The 14,503-nt window shown below is 35.0% G+C and overlaps 1 protein-coding gene across 1 annotated transcript; it reads right to left on the bottom strand.

The window, feature by feature from the left end:
- Nucleotides 1–1,965: 1,965 nt before the first annotated feature.
- LOC105057335 (ATP-citrate synthase beta chain protein 1) lies at nt 1,966–10,927 on the bottom strand. The gene is given in 18 exon segments (XM_010939930.4): nt 1,966–2,425; nt 2,916–3,036; nt 3,039–3,199; nt 4,253–4,323; nt 4,433–4,509; nt 4,639–4,744; nt 4,933–5,060; nt 5,149–5,281; nt 5,435–5,563; nt 5,689–5,844; nt 6,475–6,551; nt 6,635–6,695; nt 8,113–8,247; nt 8,526–8,649; nt 8,748–8,813; nt 9,465–9,567; nt 9,678–9,802; nt 10,549–10,927. Coding segments are annotated over 17 exon segments (1,824 nt in total). The 5' UTR covers nt 9,778–9,802; nt 10,549–10,927; the 3' UTR covers nt 1,966–2,349.
- Nucleotides 10,928–14,503: the final 3,576 nt, after the last annotated feature.

The following is a 14,503-nucleotide window of genomic DNA, read 5'->3' as shown; positions in this document are numbered from 1 at the left end:
TGCTGACTGGACCACAAAAATATCTTTTGGAATGATGTTTTATCCGTAAAAAATATCATTCTAAATGATATTTTTTTTATTTTATATTATTTGATAAATAAGTTTGAATCTATATTAAACTGATAAAAAAAATTTAATTTAAAAAACCATTTTTGATGTCCGTCTGTTTCAAGTGCATGTGGGTGCAGGCCCATCAACAATAAAGGAGTCTTGTTAGTGCTGAGATGCAGTTATGCACCCAAATGATCTTTTTGGACAACAATTTTGACAATGAAATGACCCACCATACTTGAAATGACCTTTTTTTTGATGACAAGCAAAGTTCGTCTTTTCTATAAATAGATGATATTATATGGCCATCCTATCTTGACCTACGTAATCTGATTCCTCATTTTTCTAGTAACAAATAATTTTGAAAGGGAACAATAATCTTCGCATCCATCTACTTCAAGCGCAGGTGCATGCAGGCCCACCAATAAGAAACGAGTATCGTCAGCGATGAGACACAGCCGCACGTCGAAAGGGCCTCTATTGGACGACAATTTTGATAACGAAATGCGCACCCGGATGGCGTTGGAGCCCACTGGTTCGACGGTCATATCAGCTCGGAGTTTCTTTTTATTCTGATCTCCCATCTTTTGTGGGGACTGACGGTGGGTTGAGATCAAAAGAGACGTTGGATGAACCGAAGCACATGGAGTGTTTGTTCTTCCTCACCACCAAAAGCATTTGGACCCAACGAGGGCTAACAGGCCAAGTCATCTTGTGTCTTCTATTCTACCTTCGTTTTTCTTTCTAATCTAGTTCATCTTTGTCCACTTCAAATTTTCTTTATCCATTTCTTTCTTAATTTGCCGAAAAATTTCCACTGTATGAGAGTTAAAAACCAGAATCTATCCTGAATGGGTAAGCATCTGAATTGAGCTAAGAGGGCCTCACTATCTAGGAATAATTTCTACTGTATGAGAACAAATGGCACCATTGCAAGGATTCCATTTATTAGTTGTCAATAAAAGACCCACTGATCACCCCTCTCTATCTAACAACTAGAGATTCTGTATTCGAATCTTGGATGGTGTATCTCAGATATTGATACCTAAGTACGTATAGTATGGATGGGTCCCCTTCTTTTTTAAAAAAAAAAAAAAACCAAAACATGTTGCTAGCTTACAGCTTAATAATTGGGATGGAATGTTAGAAACGTTTGCAGTGCCAACAACCAACTACCGAACATTTTGCCTCCCTGAAATTTCACACTTCGAATGAACATATTGCCCACACATGAGAACTCCAACCGTGGGGCCCAAATAGCGATCAACGGTTCCCTTTGATGGCCCACGGACAGCGGGACCCAAACGCCGAATCCTGCAAAACGTGAGTCAAAATGTTCTAACACTACATCTAAGGATGGCTTGTGGCTGGGTCTAACAGTGCCTCTAAACAGCATTACATGTTCCAAATACCACCCGGGTTTTTAGTGGGTGCCACAATTTTACCAAACAGACTCAAACGCAAGCAATTTTATAATATGCTTAAGATCACAGAGCCTATGATCTTCTCAATTCTACGTAGTATCATGGATGCCAAGGTCCAGAGTCATTGTGGCAGATGTTCTTCAACCAGGTTGCTATGGCTAAGATGACCTCAGATTACACAGGAGCTATATAGGCAAACCAGCCCAGGAAACGGTACGGCAGGTCAGTTTCTGCAACAGCCTGCCTTGCTTCAAATGTTGGAACTCAATTCCACGAACAAGAAACCATGCAACACAACCTAGTCAGCAGCTGACAATTTCCGAATTATATTTAGATTCAGGACATACTCGCACCTTCTCTTATTAACTCCCAGCCTTGCAACACAAATATGTCACAGATGAAGATGTATATATATATAGCAAATGGATAAACAGAGCTGTGTAATTTACTTGATTCTGATTTTATCTTGCCAGATACAGAAGCAAGAGCTGAAAAAAAAAACAACACTTCCCGATGATTGATGCATTTAGTCATGTCTAAATTTGGTGAAGTTAAAGATACAGACTCATGAGATGCGTCCAATTATCTCTTCAGCCTTTTATTGCTCTAAAAGTTCAGAAAGCTCAATTCGCTAGAACAATGCATCCAGATTCAACTACTAGTCCTCGGTATGTTTGCAATTAACTTAGCATATGTCAAACATGTGATACGGATCACATGTAAAATAAACCATGTAGATAAGGGGTAATGAGCACTTTGATTTGCCAGTCCAAAAAATTCCAACAGGCAGTTTACCAGTCCGAGGCCCTTGCAAGAATGACAACATGCTGGAAAAACCAAAAATTAACAACTACACCGCTGTATCCAGAATTGATCATTTTGTGTATAGAACATCTTCCCATGGATGACGGTAGAGAGGCTGTTTTAATCTCTTCTGGTCAAAAGTGTGCCTGTGGTTTTTAAACAAAAGAAAACTTAGGCAATAAGCATAGGATCTAAACAAACTTTGTGTACAATGATGAAAACACAAACCAACAAACACACAGTTGCTTGATTGAAAACTATTGAGGTGATGAGCATCACTGAACAACAGAAAAGTAATTATAATTGAAGCATGCAGACCAGCAGTAATAGTGGATTTCACTTCATTGAAACCCATTCTATCTTTTACCATTCTGTTGCAGCATCTAACATCAAAGTTTCAATGCAGAAGTTCATTTCTTATTTGGACATGAAAGAAAAAAGAACATTTTTGTTTCACCTTCTTTATCATGAAATCAATGTGTGATGAACAAAGAACCAAATAGAAATTTAATGCAAATTGAAGACACAATGGAGATATGGAAAATCCAGATGATTAGTTCTATAATTTAACATGAAACAAAATAACTATAACTTTATAAATGAATGTATATGTTGATGACTGAAGATCCAACTCACCCGATCAAACCAATTGAGCGTGCCAGTACAAAAAGTCCATTCAAATATCCAATTTCAACTATCTCATCAATCTCTTGTTTGCTGAACATTCCACTGCCAGATAGAAGATCCAAGAAGAGGATCCAATTGCACCGTCAACATTCAGAACCAAGTTATTGGCCTTTGAGAGGGTGTATGTTTCAACTTTAACAGCATACTCCATGTACTTCACAGAAGGGAAATGAGTGTGAGCATATTGTTGAAGAAGTTGCACTCTCTTGTCCCTGTTGTCTCTACTCTTGATCCTTCCAGCATAAAGCAGAATGAGCTAATCATCAGTACAAGTTTTAAGTGTAAGATTTGCAAGAACAGGACAAAGAAAGTATTTTTCAAGTTTTAATGGGATGGGGCACACCAAAGCATCAGTTTTCTTCATATACAACCCAAAAACCCACACAAGTGCAACATGATCAAAGTATGCGAAAGTATCTTTCTGTATGTCAAACATACTGATGCACATAACATGAAAGCAAATAGAAAGTGTGCAGATCAAATGCATATAGCAATAACTATGCTACAGAATTTCTAATATTTGGAATACTTTCATAAGGTTCTGTCCAAGAAAAGGTTTTGCTTTAGTCACAGCACTGACGAGGAGAGAATCAGAAATTCTTGCTCAGCATATTACCTGTCTCTTGTGATCTTTTGAGTCTTTCTTGTATTTCCTTTGAATTAACTCTAAAATACATTTTATTCTTTGATTGTTTTTCAAATTTTAGCCTACTTTAACAGAAATTTTTTGAACCAAGTAAAATGATGAAATAGTGCTGCCTGAGGCTGAATGAGGCGCTCCCTCAAACCAAATTTTCAATCCTATAGCACAAACTGAACGACTCAAATAGGCATTCAATTTTCAATCCTACAGGAATTGCCATATTCTGACTAAGCACATCTGTATGCAATAAGAGCAAATATGGATTTGTGCCATTCAGGGCTTTGATCATGCTGATTGGAGACAAAGAAGTGATACATATTGGTTGCTAAGACAGAGACAGATGAACCATTTTACTTGATTTTACCTATCATTTTAGAATTAGATAAAAATATTTGCTTGATCAACTAAGCTGATGGCTTAACAAATTCCAACAAACTTAGTCTACAAAAGATCAATTATAAGCACAAATTTAGGAACAAATCTTAGCATATCTACAAATGCATATATCTAACAATGATATTGGAGCATTGGAAATTCAAATCACTTGACAAGTATACTACGTATTCATGCCAATAAGACAGACAGCACAATGACAATTACAAGTGCAGACATCATATCATACATGGTAGTAAATCACATATACCTGTGCCCTATCCCTGGTACACGAATGCCATTCTTTTTCATACCTTCAACAAACTCATAAGGAGTGAGACCCTGGAAAGAAAAATGTATGACAGACATATTTTAGCATGCTTGTGATTAGCAACAATAAGCACATGCTGCTACTAGCAAGTGCTGATGCTAACTATATTAGCTAAGTTACCCTGTCATATGCGTTTTTGAAGTATCGAGCAGCATCATCAATTGCACCACCAAATCGAGGACCAATTGTCAGCAACCCTGTTTCAGAAACTCATTCACTCTACATTTTTCATATCTGTTTGTCTGCTTCTTAGGTGGTGTTATCCAAGGAATGGAGGAAAAGAATAAAGTAACAGCCTTAGGATGCCATTAACTTGCAGAAATTACCTGAGACCAGGCTGGAGACTAAATCTTTTCCAGCCCTTGCTGTTACTATAGTGTTATGAGCACCAGAGACGCAAGGACCATGATCGGCACATAACATGATGCAAATCTGACATTTACAGCAAGTGCTACTGAGCTAGAAGCATGAAAACTATTCAATGGAAACTAGCAAAATCCTTTTACTGTTGCTTATAATTCGAGCTAATGAACAGATACAACTGTGCCAAGGCAAAACACAACAGCACAAAATTATTGATGGCTACAAAAAGATAGCAGGGAGCCCCCAATTTTGCCAACCTCAATGAATTGTGTGCAGTAGCGGGGAAGACTACGCTTGAACCACAAAAGAGAGAGAACATCTCCCACGCCATAACCCTGTTCAACAATGGTAGACATAGGCACACCAGCATAACATGGCTCTTCACCTGTAGATGGACATGCACACGTGAACATCGATGAACAGAAAATAAATCATAGTGAATAGAAGAAGGACAGTAAAGCTGCCAATCAAACCTCTGTCATCAGAGATAGTCGAGATAATATGTGTTGGAGCACGGACCTTTCCAGTTTTAATTGCATTATTAAGGTCCTCAGGTATTTGAGGAGGTTTAACTTCAGATACAGGGGTTATCTTCCCTTCCTCAACCTATAATAGAAATAGTCATTTAAAGTCGATCTCAGATGAATTGTTCTTCATAAAGGCAAAAATCATATCAGTATGTATCAGATATGCTTGTCCAAGAAAAAGAGATGCCATTTATCTGCAACCATGATGCATGTGAGTAAAATATGAATGTACTAGTTTCTCAAACGTTTCTTTGATTGCACCCTCTAGTGCTTCATATGAAGTGGGAACGACTGCTCCAGCTTCCCTTAGTGCCTGATTTTTTGCCTGTGCTGATTCTAATTCACCACCACTTTTAGCACCCTGTTATAGTAATACAGCAGAAGATTAGAAATGAGCATCTAAATAATGCAAACAATCATGATCATAAGAACAACTACAACAGCTAGTAAAAGATACTAGAAGCAAGATGCTCAATTATAACTCACAGCATGACCAAACTGCACTTCTGATTTGAAGAGCCGTGCACAGGTTCCACTAACCCAAGCAACAACTGGTTTATGAACCCTTCCTTCTTTTAGGGCCTCAACAAGGGAGTACTCATCTCGCCCACCCAGTTCCCCCAGCACAACCATCATTTTGACCTAAATTAGATCCAGCAGCAATGTTTTCAGGGGAAAAAAAGCTATGGGAGGAAAAATAAACTTAAATCTGCATTATTCATCTTCCATACAGTATATTGTACTGGCTGAATGACCATGTTTCCGTACTATAGTACTTGATATTATTCTTAAAGTTGAACCTACATTTAGCAATCCCTTTTTCTCAAATGAGGAATCAAAGATCTGGCATAGCAAGTAAAATTGACTCTCTAGTCTTAAATCAAAAATAAATTCAGTTAGTTTTCACATTCAGGCTGCAAATAATGAGTACGAACTTCAGTTTCAGTTTTCCTGTTCCAGAGGTGCTGATGAGCCATGCAAGCATTTGGGAGTTCTCATTTGATGTTAGAAAAGAAAGGAAATGTGGGCACTGGAAATTATGACCAGTTCATGATTCATAAGATTGAGTCATAACTCATAGATAAAATTGTTATCTGAGTTCAAGCAGACTTGGAGGTGGTGGTTAACAAACTGGGCTGATAGCATGACATAACTGGCATGAGTGTGATTATCAAAGCACAGATATCAGTTTTCCTTTACAATGGCAAGAAACAGCTAAAGCTTCACAAATGAACTCACTTAACAACTAAGTTCATATGAACAATGAATCACCTGAGGGATGTTGTTGAACCGCAGGACATGATCAGAAAGAGTTGAACCTGGAAAAACATCTCCTCCAATTGCAATGCCTGGAAAGTTTAATGGGTCTCCAGAGTTTAAACCAACTCCTCGGCAAACAAGGAACAGCAACCCTGTGCACAATATTGCATACCTTCATAAATTCCATCAGTCACACGTGCAATTGTGTTGTAAAGCTCATTTGACATGCCTCCCTGTGATCACAAAATCAAGTCCTCAGAAACTAGACCTGAACAGCTTGTGCATTACCATACAACCAACAACTATATCTTGTTTCTCATAATTATTTTTTTTAATGGCACAAATAATCAGATCAACAAACAATAGTTGGGACCTGTAGAGATTTGTCCTCAAAACAAATCACAAGCAGCAGTATTGGTGATATAAGAATTTGAATGTTTTCCAAATTATGGTAACTAGTGTAAATCCAAGAACAACGGACAGCATCCACACTTGTAGTTTAGATGAGCTTCAAAATAAAGAATATTTTTTGTGTGTTAACCATCGTATCTCACCTCGGTTTTGTCTCATTAAGAATACAACTACTTTATTACATTTTTATGATTGTTCCCATTATTTAGGAAGCAAAATACCAAACCCAATCATTGTGGTACAAACTCTTAACAAGCTTGTAAAAATGAGATAGGCAATTTAGCATGCTGTTGCACTTTGCTCTTTCTCGGATGAATCAATAAGCAGTTGTCTTTATGAGTGATACTACAGCAGCTCAAGGCACTAGCACAGCAAGACTGCGCCAAATTAAAGGCAATGCAGTTTTTGTTTGTGCATTACATGTGACTGCATGCATGAGCATGTGTCCGATGCAAATAGATGTTCGTGTTAGAACATGAGTCACTAGATGTCACACACAATGAGCAAAATAAGGGTATGGGGATTTTGCAGTTTATATTGAATATTTTTCTCAGCGAGCTTACTAAATTTTAGCATGTAATATCCCCACAAGCACATGCATGCATGCACACATGCATGCGTATTGCATGCACACTGCATATAATTACACAGTTAACTACATAATTATTTTATGTTCTCAGTGAAAATTGTGTTTGCATGCATACTTGTTAATGGGAACTTCCATAAATAACACAAAAATGATTGATGCTTTCACAATTTTTTTTCCTAGGTTCAACTTTATGAATCCTATCACCCGCACTTTCCAGTTGAAGAGTGTGTCTTTCCCGTCATGTATTATTTTCTTGCCCCTTTTCTCAATCTTTTGACTTGAATGATGAAAGTGACCTCTTCATGACCAGACGCCAACTTTTTGTTGGACAAGAAACTTTGCTCCCTTTCTTACAACAATTCTACCACAAATTCTGCATCCCCAGTATGATACATATTTTCTAATGTAACTGACTGATTAATTGCAGCAAAGTAACAGAGAGAGTGAATCAGTAGATTCTCCATAGTCAAATATTCATGATTAACAGCGATCCAGAAACTTGATACCATTTAAAACATATTTTACAGCTTCCTAAAGTGCAGTTAGATTTTACATTCTTATGAAGTCCATTTAACATCATAACCAACAAGGTAAAATACAAAATATGAAATAGAATTTGTTAGAGAATCTTGTCATCAGCGAGAACATACTGATTTAGATACAAATCCAACAGATCCTGGTCTGTAAAGCTTGCAATGAATTATATTGTCAATTGTCCCAGCAGTGTCACCAATCTTAAAAGCTCCAGCCTGAATTCCTCCAACAGTGGCAGGACCAATAACCACCTGCAATTAATATTGGTAGAGACTCGTAATCCAGTGCAACCAGCAAAGAGTACAAAACTCTGACGAAGATCTGTGCAGTGGTTACTCTCCAACTGATCCATATCATCTTCCATATATTATTCTTTCAGTATTTAAGTATCATTGATCAGTGTAAGTTTTTAATAACATAAGTTCTTGCATGTAAATAAATGAGTTAATCATTTCCAGACCCATTTTGACTTATTTTCACCATTAAATCTCAGAAATTTCAGCCAAGATCATTCTACTTTTCTGGTTACCTTGCTATTAGCCCTTGCGTAAGCGATCAACTGCTTTGTGTCTGATTCTGGAACACCTTCAGCTATAATAGCTACAACTTTGATTGTTGATTGTTTCAAAGCAGACATGGAAGAGGCAGCTGCACTGCAGAATTTTACAAACAGAATAGCCTAAACATGGCACACGTGAAACTGCAGAGTACCAGTTTTGAAGGAGACAAAAGAACAAAAAAGATTACTGACCTTCTAAATGATGCAAAGTTGATGAAAACATCAGCTGTTGGATGAGCACTACAGGCTGCTTCAATGCTACAGTAACAAATGCAGAAAAGGTAGCCTTATGCAAATATTTATTTGAAAAAACATAAGCTAACGATGTAATTAACTGAGCATCGATACAGATCAAGTGGCAACTTCACTAATAACAAAAATGATGAATATTCTAAATTTAATATGTAACATATGCACACCTGTCTTGTTGGCAACATGGCCAAAGAAATTTTTCAGCTAAAACACTTACAATTGAATAATATGATTAGCTATCATCCTACAGGTATCCATATTATCTGTTCAAGTGTATTTACTTATATTGAATTGCTATATTTAAAAGAAATTATTACTCCGGATGGTGATGTGGTTGTGAGGCATGCTCCTGACATGACACCCAGAGCAGGATTGAAGCCTTCATATTAAGAAGGCCAGAGAAGAATGCATTTCAGTGTAACAATAATAAACCATCCTAGCTTGGTTATGCTAACCTTGATCTGGAAAGAAGCTTATGCTAAAGATGCAAAGCCCATCATCAAGGTGGAGAATCGCAAATTGGCATTTTGAGGAATCAGATGAATTCCCTCAGCCAAAAATTGAAACATCAAGCCTAAGAGGCTTGACTTCTAAGGTACATATGTCAATAGATAATAAATTCAATCTAGGAAGATTTATGTAAAAAGTTGTTTTCACCTTGAATGAACTGGAATGGCAATTTCCTCCTGACCGAAAAAAAGTTTCTGAAACCCTTCAGAACCAGGATTAATAATTCCAGCAACAGATGGTGTCTCCTTCCCTATAAAGAAAATCACAACCAATTTTCAGTGGAATGAATCATGTGCCCATTGATATACTGATTATATCCTACATTTGCTCCATATGAGTTGAAAACAAAAGTGCACACACCACAAAGGAAGTCAAAATCAAGCATCCTTTGGATGGGAAGTTGCTTATAATTGTAGAATAATGCTTGGGTTTGTCGCGAGAAAAGTTGTCCTGTAGCCATGATGTAAAAGAACAATCAAGGCAACCTGCATAGATATGTGATTAGTCAACTAACGGAAAATATAAAGTTTGAGTTTATGGTGTAAGGTAACATTAGAAACAAGTAAAAGAATATAGGAGGCAGAATGGAGACTGCCATCCAACTACAAAAAAATGACCAAGCATTAGCAAAAGTTTGTTCCTTTGCTTTAAAATAACAATTTATACTCAATTATCAAACAGAACACAGATAGCTCACTCAAGATCTTTCCGAACATTCAACTACTGTGTGACACTTTACTCACTAAAAAATTGATCTTTGGACCAAAACCAAAAAGTGTTAAAAGCCAGATATACTGATTAAATCACCAAGAAAAAATGTCAGTTTCTTTTTTGAAGGAACAAGTTCTTAAATTTATAAACAAAAAAAAAAAGTTCGCAGCACCAAATCACCCCAAATCACAGAACCCACCAAAAACGAGAGATCCCACTGCAGCAAACCCCAACTCCACTCTTCCTCCCAATCCCCCCAACCCCCCACCCGGGCCAAAAAAAAAAAAAAACACAAATCAAAGGATCAAACGAAGATATCTGATCAAATCCACCGAGAACATACAGATCGAAACCCCTACATTTCCACCAGAAACGTGTCAATCCAATAAAAAGAATCGCAGATCTCACTCCCTGATCCAAACCCGCCGATCAAATTCAAATTCCGGAGCAAAACCCGACAACCATCGGACACATTCCAGTAAGAAAAGCGCGAAGCGAGCGTGAAGGAGAGGAGACATACCGTAAAAAAGAGATCAAGAACTCCCCCTTTCAGAACTGGATCGAACGGATCGAGAGAACCGGCAAGGGCGGGGTAGACACGGGGATCTCGGGGGTAAGAAGCGACGTCGCAGTTTATGCTTTATATAAGAGAGGAAGCACTGCATGCACCCCGCCAAGAGAAAGGGTGGGTGTAGGGAATAGCAACCGGTAGGGGTTGGTTAGCTCATGACCGCGCCATTTATTTCGTAGTTATGGGTGCCTTGTTCTTTGACGTCACGCTGTCAGATCATTCTCGCAGTCCGAGACGTCCTCGTGGCCTGATGGGAGTCGGGTGGTTAGCTTACGGACGGGTGACCGGACGTCAAACGGTGGAGGGAACGGACGGGCGGTCTCGTCTTCGTGGCGAGTGGGTGCGTGATGGCCCCGATGGATTTATTAGAGATGAAATAGGGATGAAAGCGATACAGCTATTATTCATTCGGATCTCCTACTGTCTCTAAATTAATTTAAATATAAATAAAAATTTAAAAATATAATAAATATATATATTTATATTTATCAAAAAATAAATATAGATATAGATAGATAATTATCCGATCTATATTCAAATATCCGAATGAATATGTAATTCTATATAATTTTTATATAATATTTTTTAATTTTAAAAAAATAATCATATAATCATGTTATTAATTTAATTTATCATCTATCTAGTAATATTTTTTATTCTGTAGTCATAAAATTTAATTATTTAAGTTATATTCGTAATTATCTCCATACTTCTATTATTCAAATTATATCTATATCCATTTAAAATAAATATGGATATAAACTTTTATATCCGAATAATATCTATATTTGTATTTGTATTTATTAGATAAAATAAATATGGATATGGATATATTGATACCCGATTCGATTTCAACCCTGATTTATGGAAGACCAACTATGTGAAAAAAATAAAATTATAAAATTACCTTTCCCTAAATTCAATATCCTGTATGGTCCCATTCTTTTAATCTTCGGTGAATGGATCATTTTTCAATGCCTCCTTGCAAAGGTTTTTTTTTTTTTTTGATTGGGAGACATTAGGTTACATATACTTTGATAATTTTTTGAGATTCACTTATCTAAAAATATCATTATTGTGTAAAATAAATCTTATCATGTTTAGTTAGTAAAAAAAATTATGATAAAAATAGAATAAAAAAAGATTATTATTGCTTGATTAGAAATAACCTTACATAAGCATACTATCAAATTTCAACAATATTTTTGAATCATAATTCAAATAATAACATTTTTTTATTTATTTGTTGGCCATTTATGATCTATTTGAATACATACCGTCAATACTAGCTATTTCAAATATTGAAAATATATCTAGATGAGTTAATAAATATTTTTAATTAATTATCTATATATTAGAAAATATATTTCTTATTATAAATAAATTCTAATATATTTTGATATAAATATATTAATTATTAATAAATTGTATATTAGATTTATTGATAAAGAAATATCAATTAATAAATATATTTAATAGATTTAATATATTTGTTTATAAATATTATTAATTCATATATTAATATATATATCAATATAATTATTATTAATTATATAATATATTATTATTAATATATATATCAATATAATTTGTATATCAATATTATATTAATATATCATATATCAATATAATTATTATTAATTATATAATATAACTAATATAATACAAGTGAGGATATTTTTCTCAAGAACATATATTGTTATATTATTTCTACTCAATAATCCTGCATGAGAAAACAAATACCATCTTTCTAATGATATTTTTTTTTTTTCAAAAAATAAATATAAGATCAATCATTTTATCCATCTATTTTTTATATCAAATATAATAATTTAATTTGATGTCAAATTTATTTTTCTATGTCACTTAGAATACCCCCATCAACGTTTTTTTATTATGATTAAATAAGAAGATGGTGAGCGGGGTGTTTTGGTCATTTGATAATGGATTGTCCGAAGAAAGATCATCCGAACACGGTATAGCATGTTGAACGAACCATCAACTGCCACCCCATGAGTTGGTAACCTGTGTACGTGTTTTCAACATTTCATGGATTGATAAATATGGCAGCTGGGGACATCCATGTTGCACGCTCACCGTTCGCCGTTCCTGTCTCGAATCAAGCAGGCAATTATGAAGACATTTATTATGTGATTTCGGGATCCGAATATTTGGGTACCGAGGCACTGCTGCACTCGCGTTTTAGATAAACAAAAATAAATAAATAAATTATATTTTTAATTTTAAATTAAATTAATTTTTTAATAAACTCTAAATTATAAAAAATTAAAATTTAGCCCCAAATTATTTGGATCATTTAAATATTATTCTCGAATACGATTCTGAAAAATTTTTCTCATCAAAAATTTTTTACAACCTCGGATGCTTATGTGGAGCATGTTTTACTTATATGGCTCCGTCGGTACTGATGTAATATAAAATATTTTTAGCCACATCATTTTTTTTTTCTAAATCTATTGATATGATACAAAACTCTAATTTTATCTTTTTCTCCAAATCTCCCATCTCTTATTTATCTTCCTACCCATCTCCTTTTCATATCTCTCATTTTCCATCTATATTTCTCATCTCTCAAAATTCTGACAAAAAAAAGAGAGAAAGAAAAGAATCCCGTTCTCTCTACGACCTCATCTTCTTCCTCATTCATAATTTTTTTTTCTTTATTTTTTACCGTTCTATCTCTAACTTTCCCCACCCATCCTCTTCTCAAATCTCTCATTTCTATCTCTCTTTTTCTTATCTCAAAATCCCAATGAAAAAAAGAAGAAAAAAAAGAAAATCCTTTCCGTCCATAACTTCATTTTTTTTTTTTTTTTGTGTATCTTCTCCACTCATCTCCCATTATTTCCTCCCAATGCCTCTCATGGAACCTGCATCAATTCGTCTCCTCCTCCCATTTCAAATTCTTCTTTTCTTTATAGCCTCATCCTATTCAAAAAAGAAGATCGAAAGATAATTAGAGAAGAAAAAAAATAAAATAAAAAAAATATTATTATTTTCATCATATTAATAATTTTTTAAATTTTAATATCACATAAGTATCAAATCAGATTTGAAGAAAAACTATCGGAATCGCATTGATGACAACATTAAATTGATTCAGATAGTTTGGAGATAAATTTTAATTTTTATAGTTTAAAATTTTTTTTAAAAAAATCTAATTTAATTCATAAATTAGAACCATATTTTATCTAAAAAAAATAAAAATAAAATAAAAGAAATCAGGGCACGGACACTGATACAAATCAAGAATTGTATGCCCACTGTTTAAGATTTTGGTAAAATTATAGTGACATTTATGCTTGGACTTTTTTTTTTTCCGATAAAATGACCAAAAAATTTAAAACATATCAATTGATCCAAAACTTGAAAATAGTTGCAAAATCATCCGATCATCAATTTGCTCAATGAAAAAGATGAAACCCTCCGTAGGGTTAATGATCATACAAAAGGTTTGAAAAAACTTTTCTGTCTCCCAGCTTTTGTCCCTCCTATCCGCACACTTTACCCACACTCACCCCTCTTCGATGCCTAAATCAAAAAAAATTAGAGAGAGGGAGAGAGATGAGCCATACTTCCAACTTTGCTCTCCCGTGCAAATACCGAAGAAACAAGAAATTAAACGTGGCAAAAGGTGAAAGATTTGATGGGTTTGTTCTTCTTCTTGCTTCCCATCATCCAAAGATTCCATTGAATGGATGTCTGATCAGGATATCATCTCTCAAGATCTTTTCAGTACCACGCGATGTAGCAGAAAAAAAGAAGAAACAAAACAAAAGAAAAACAATCAAAATACATGAATCAGCAACAAAAGAGCTCGCTTCCACGGACATACAAACTTCACTATGAAAAAGAAATTTTACAAGAGGAGACCTCACCTCAA

The sequence above is a fragment of the Elaeis guineensis genome, chromosome 14 (genome assembly GCF_000442705.2).
Source record: "Elaeis guineensis isolate ETL-2024a chromosome 14, EG11, whole genome shotgun sequence".
Lineage (NCBI taxonomy): Eukaryota > Viridiplantae > Streptophyta > Magnoliopsida > Arecales > Arecaceae > Elaeis > Elaeis guineensis.
This window is presented reverse-complemented; position numbering and strand designations above follow the sequence as displayed.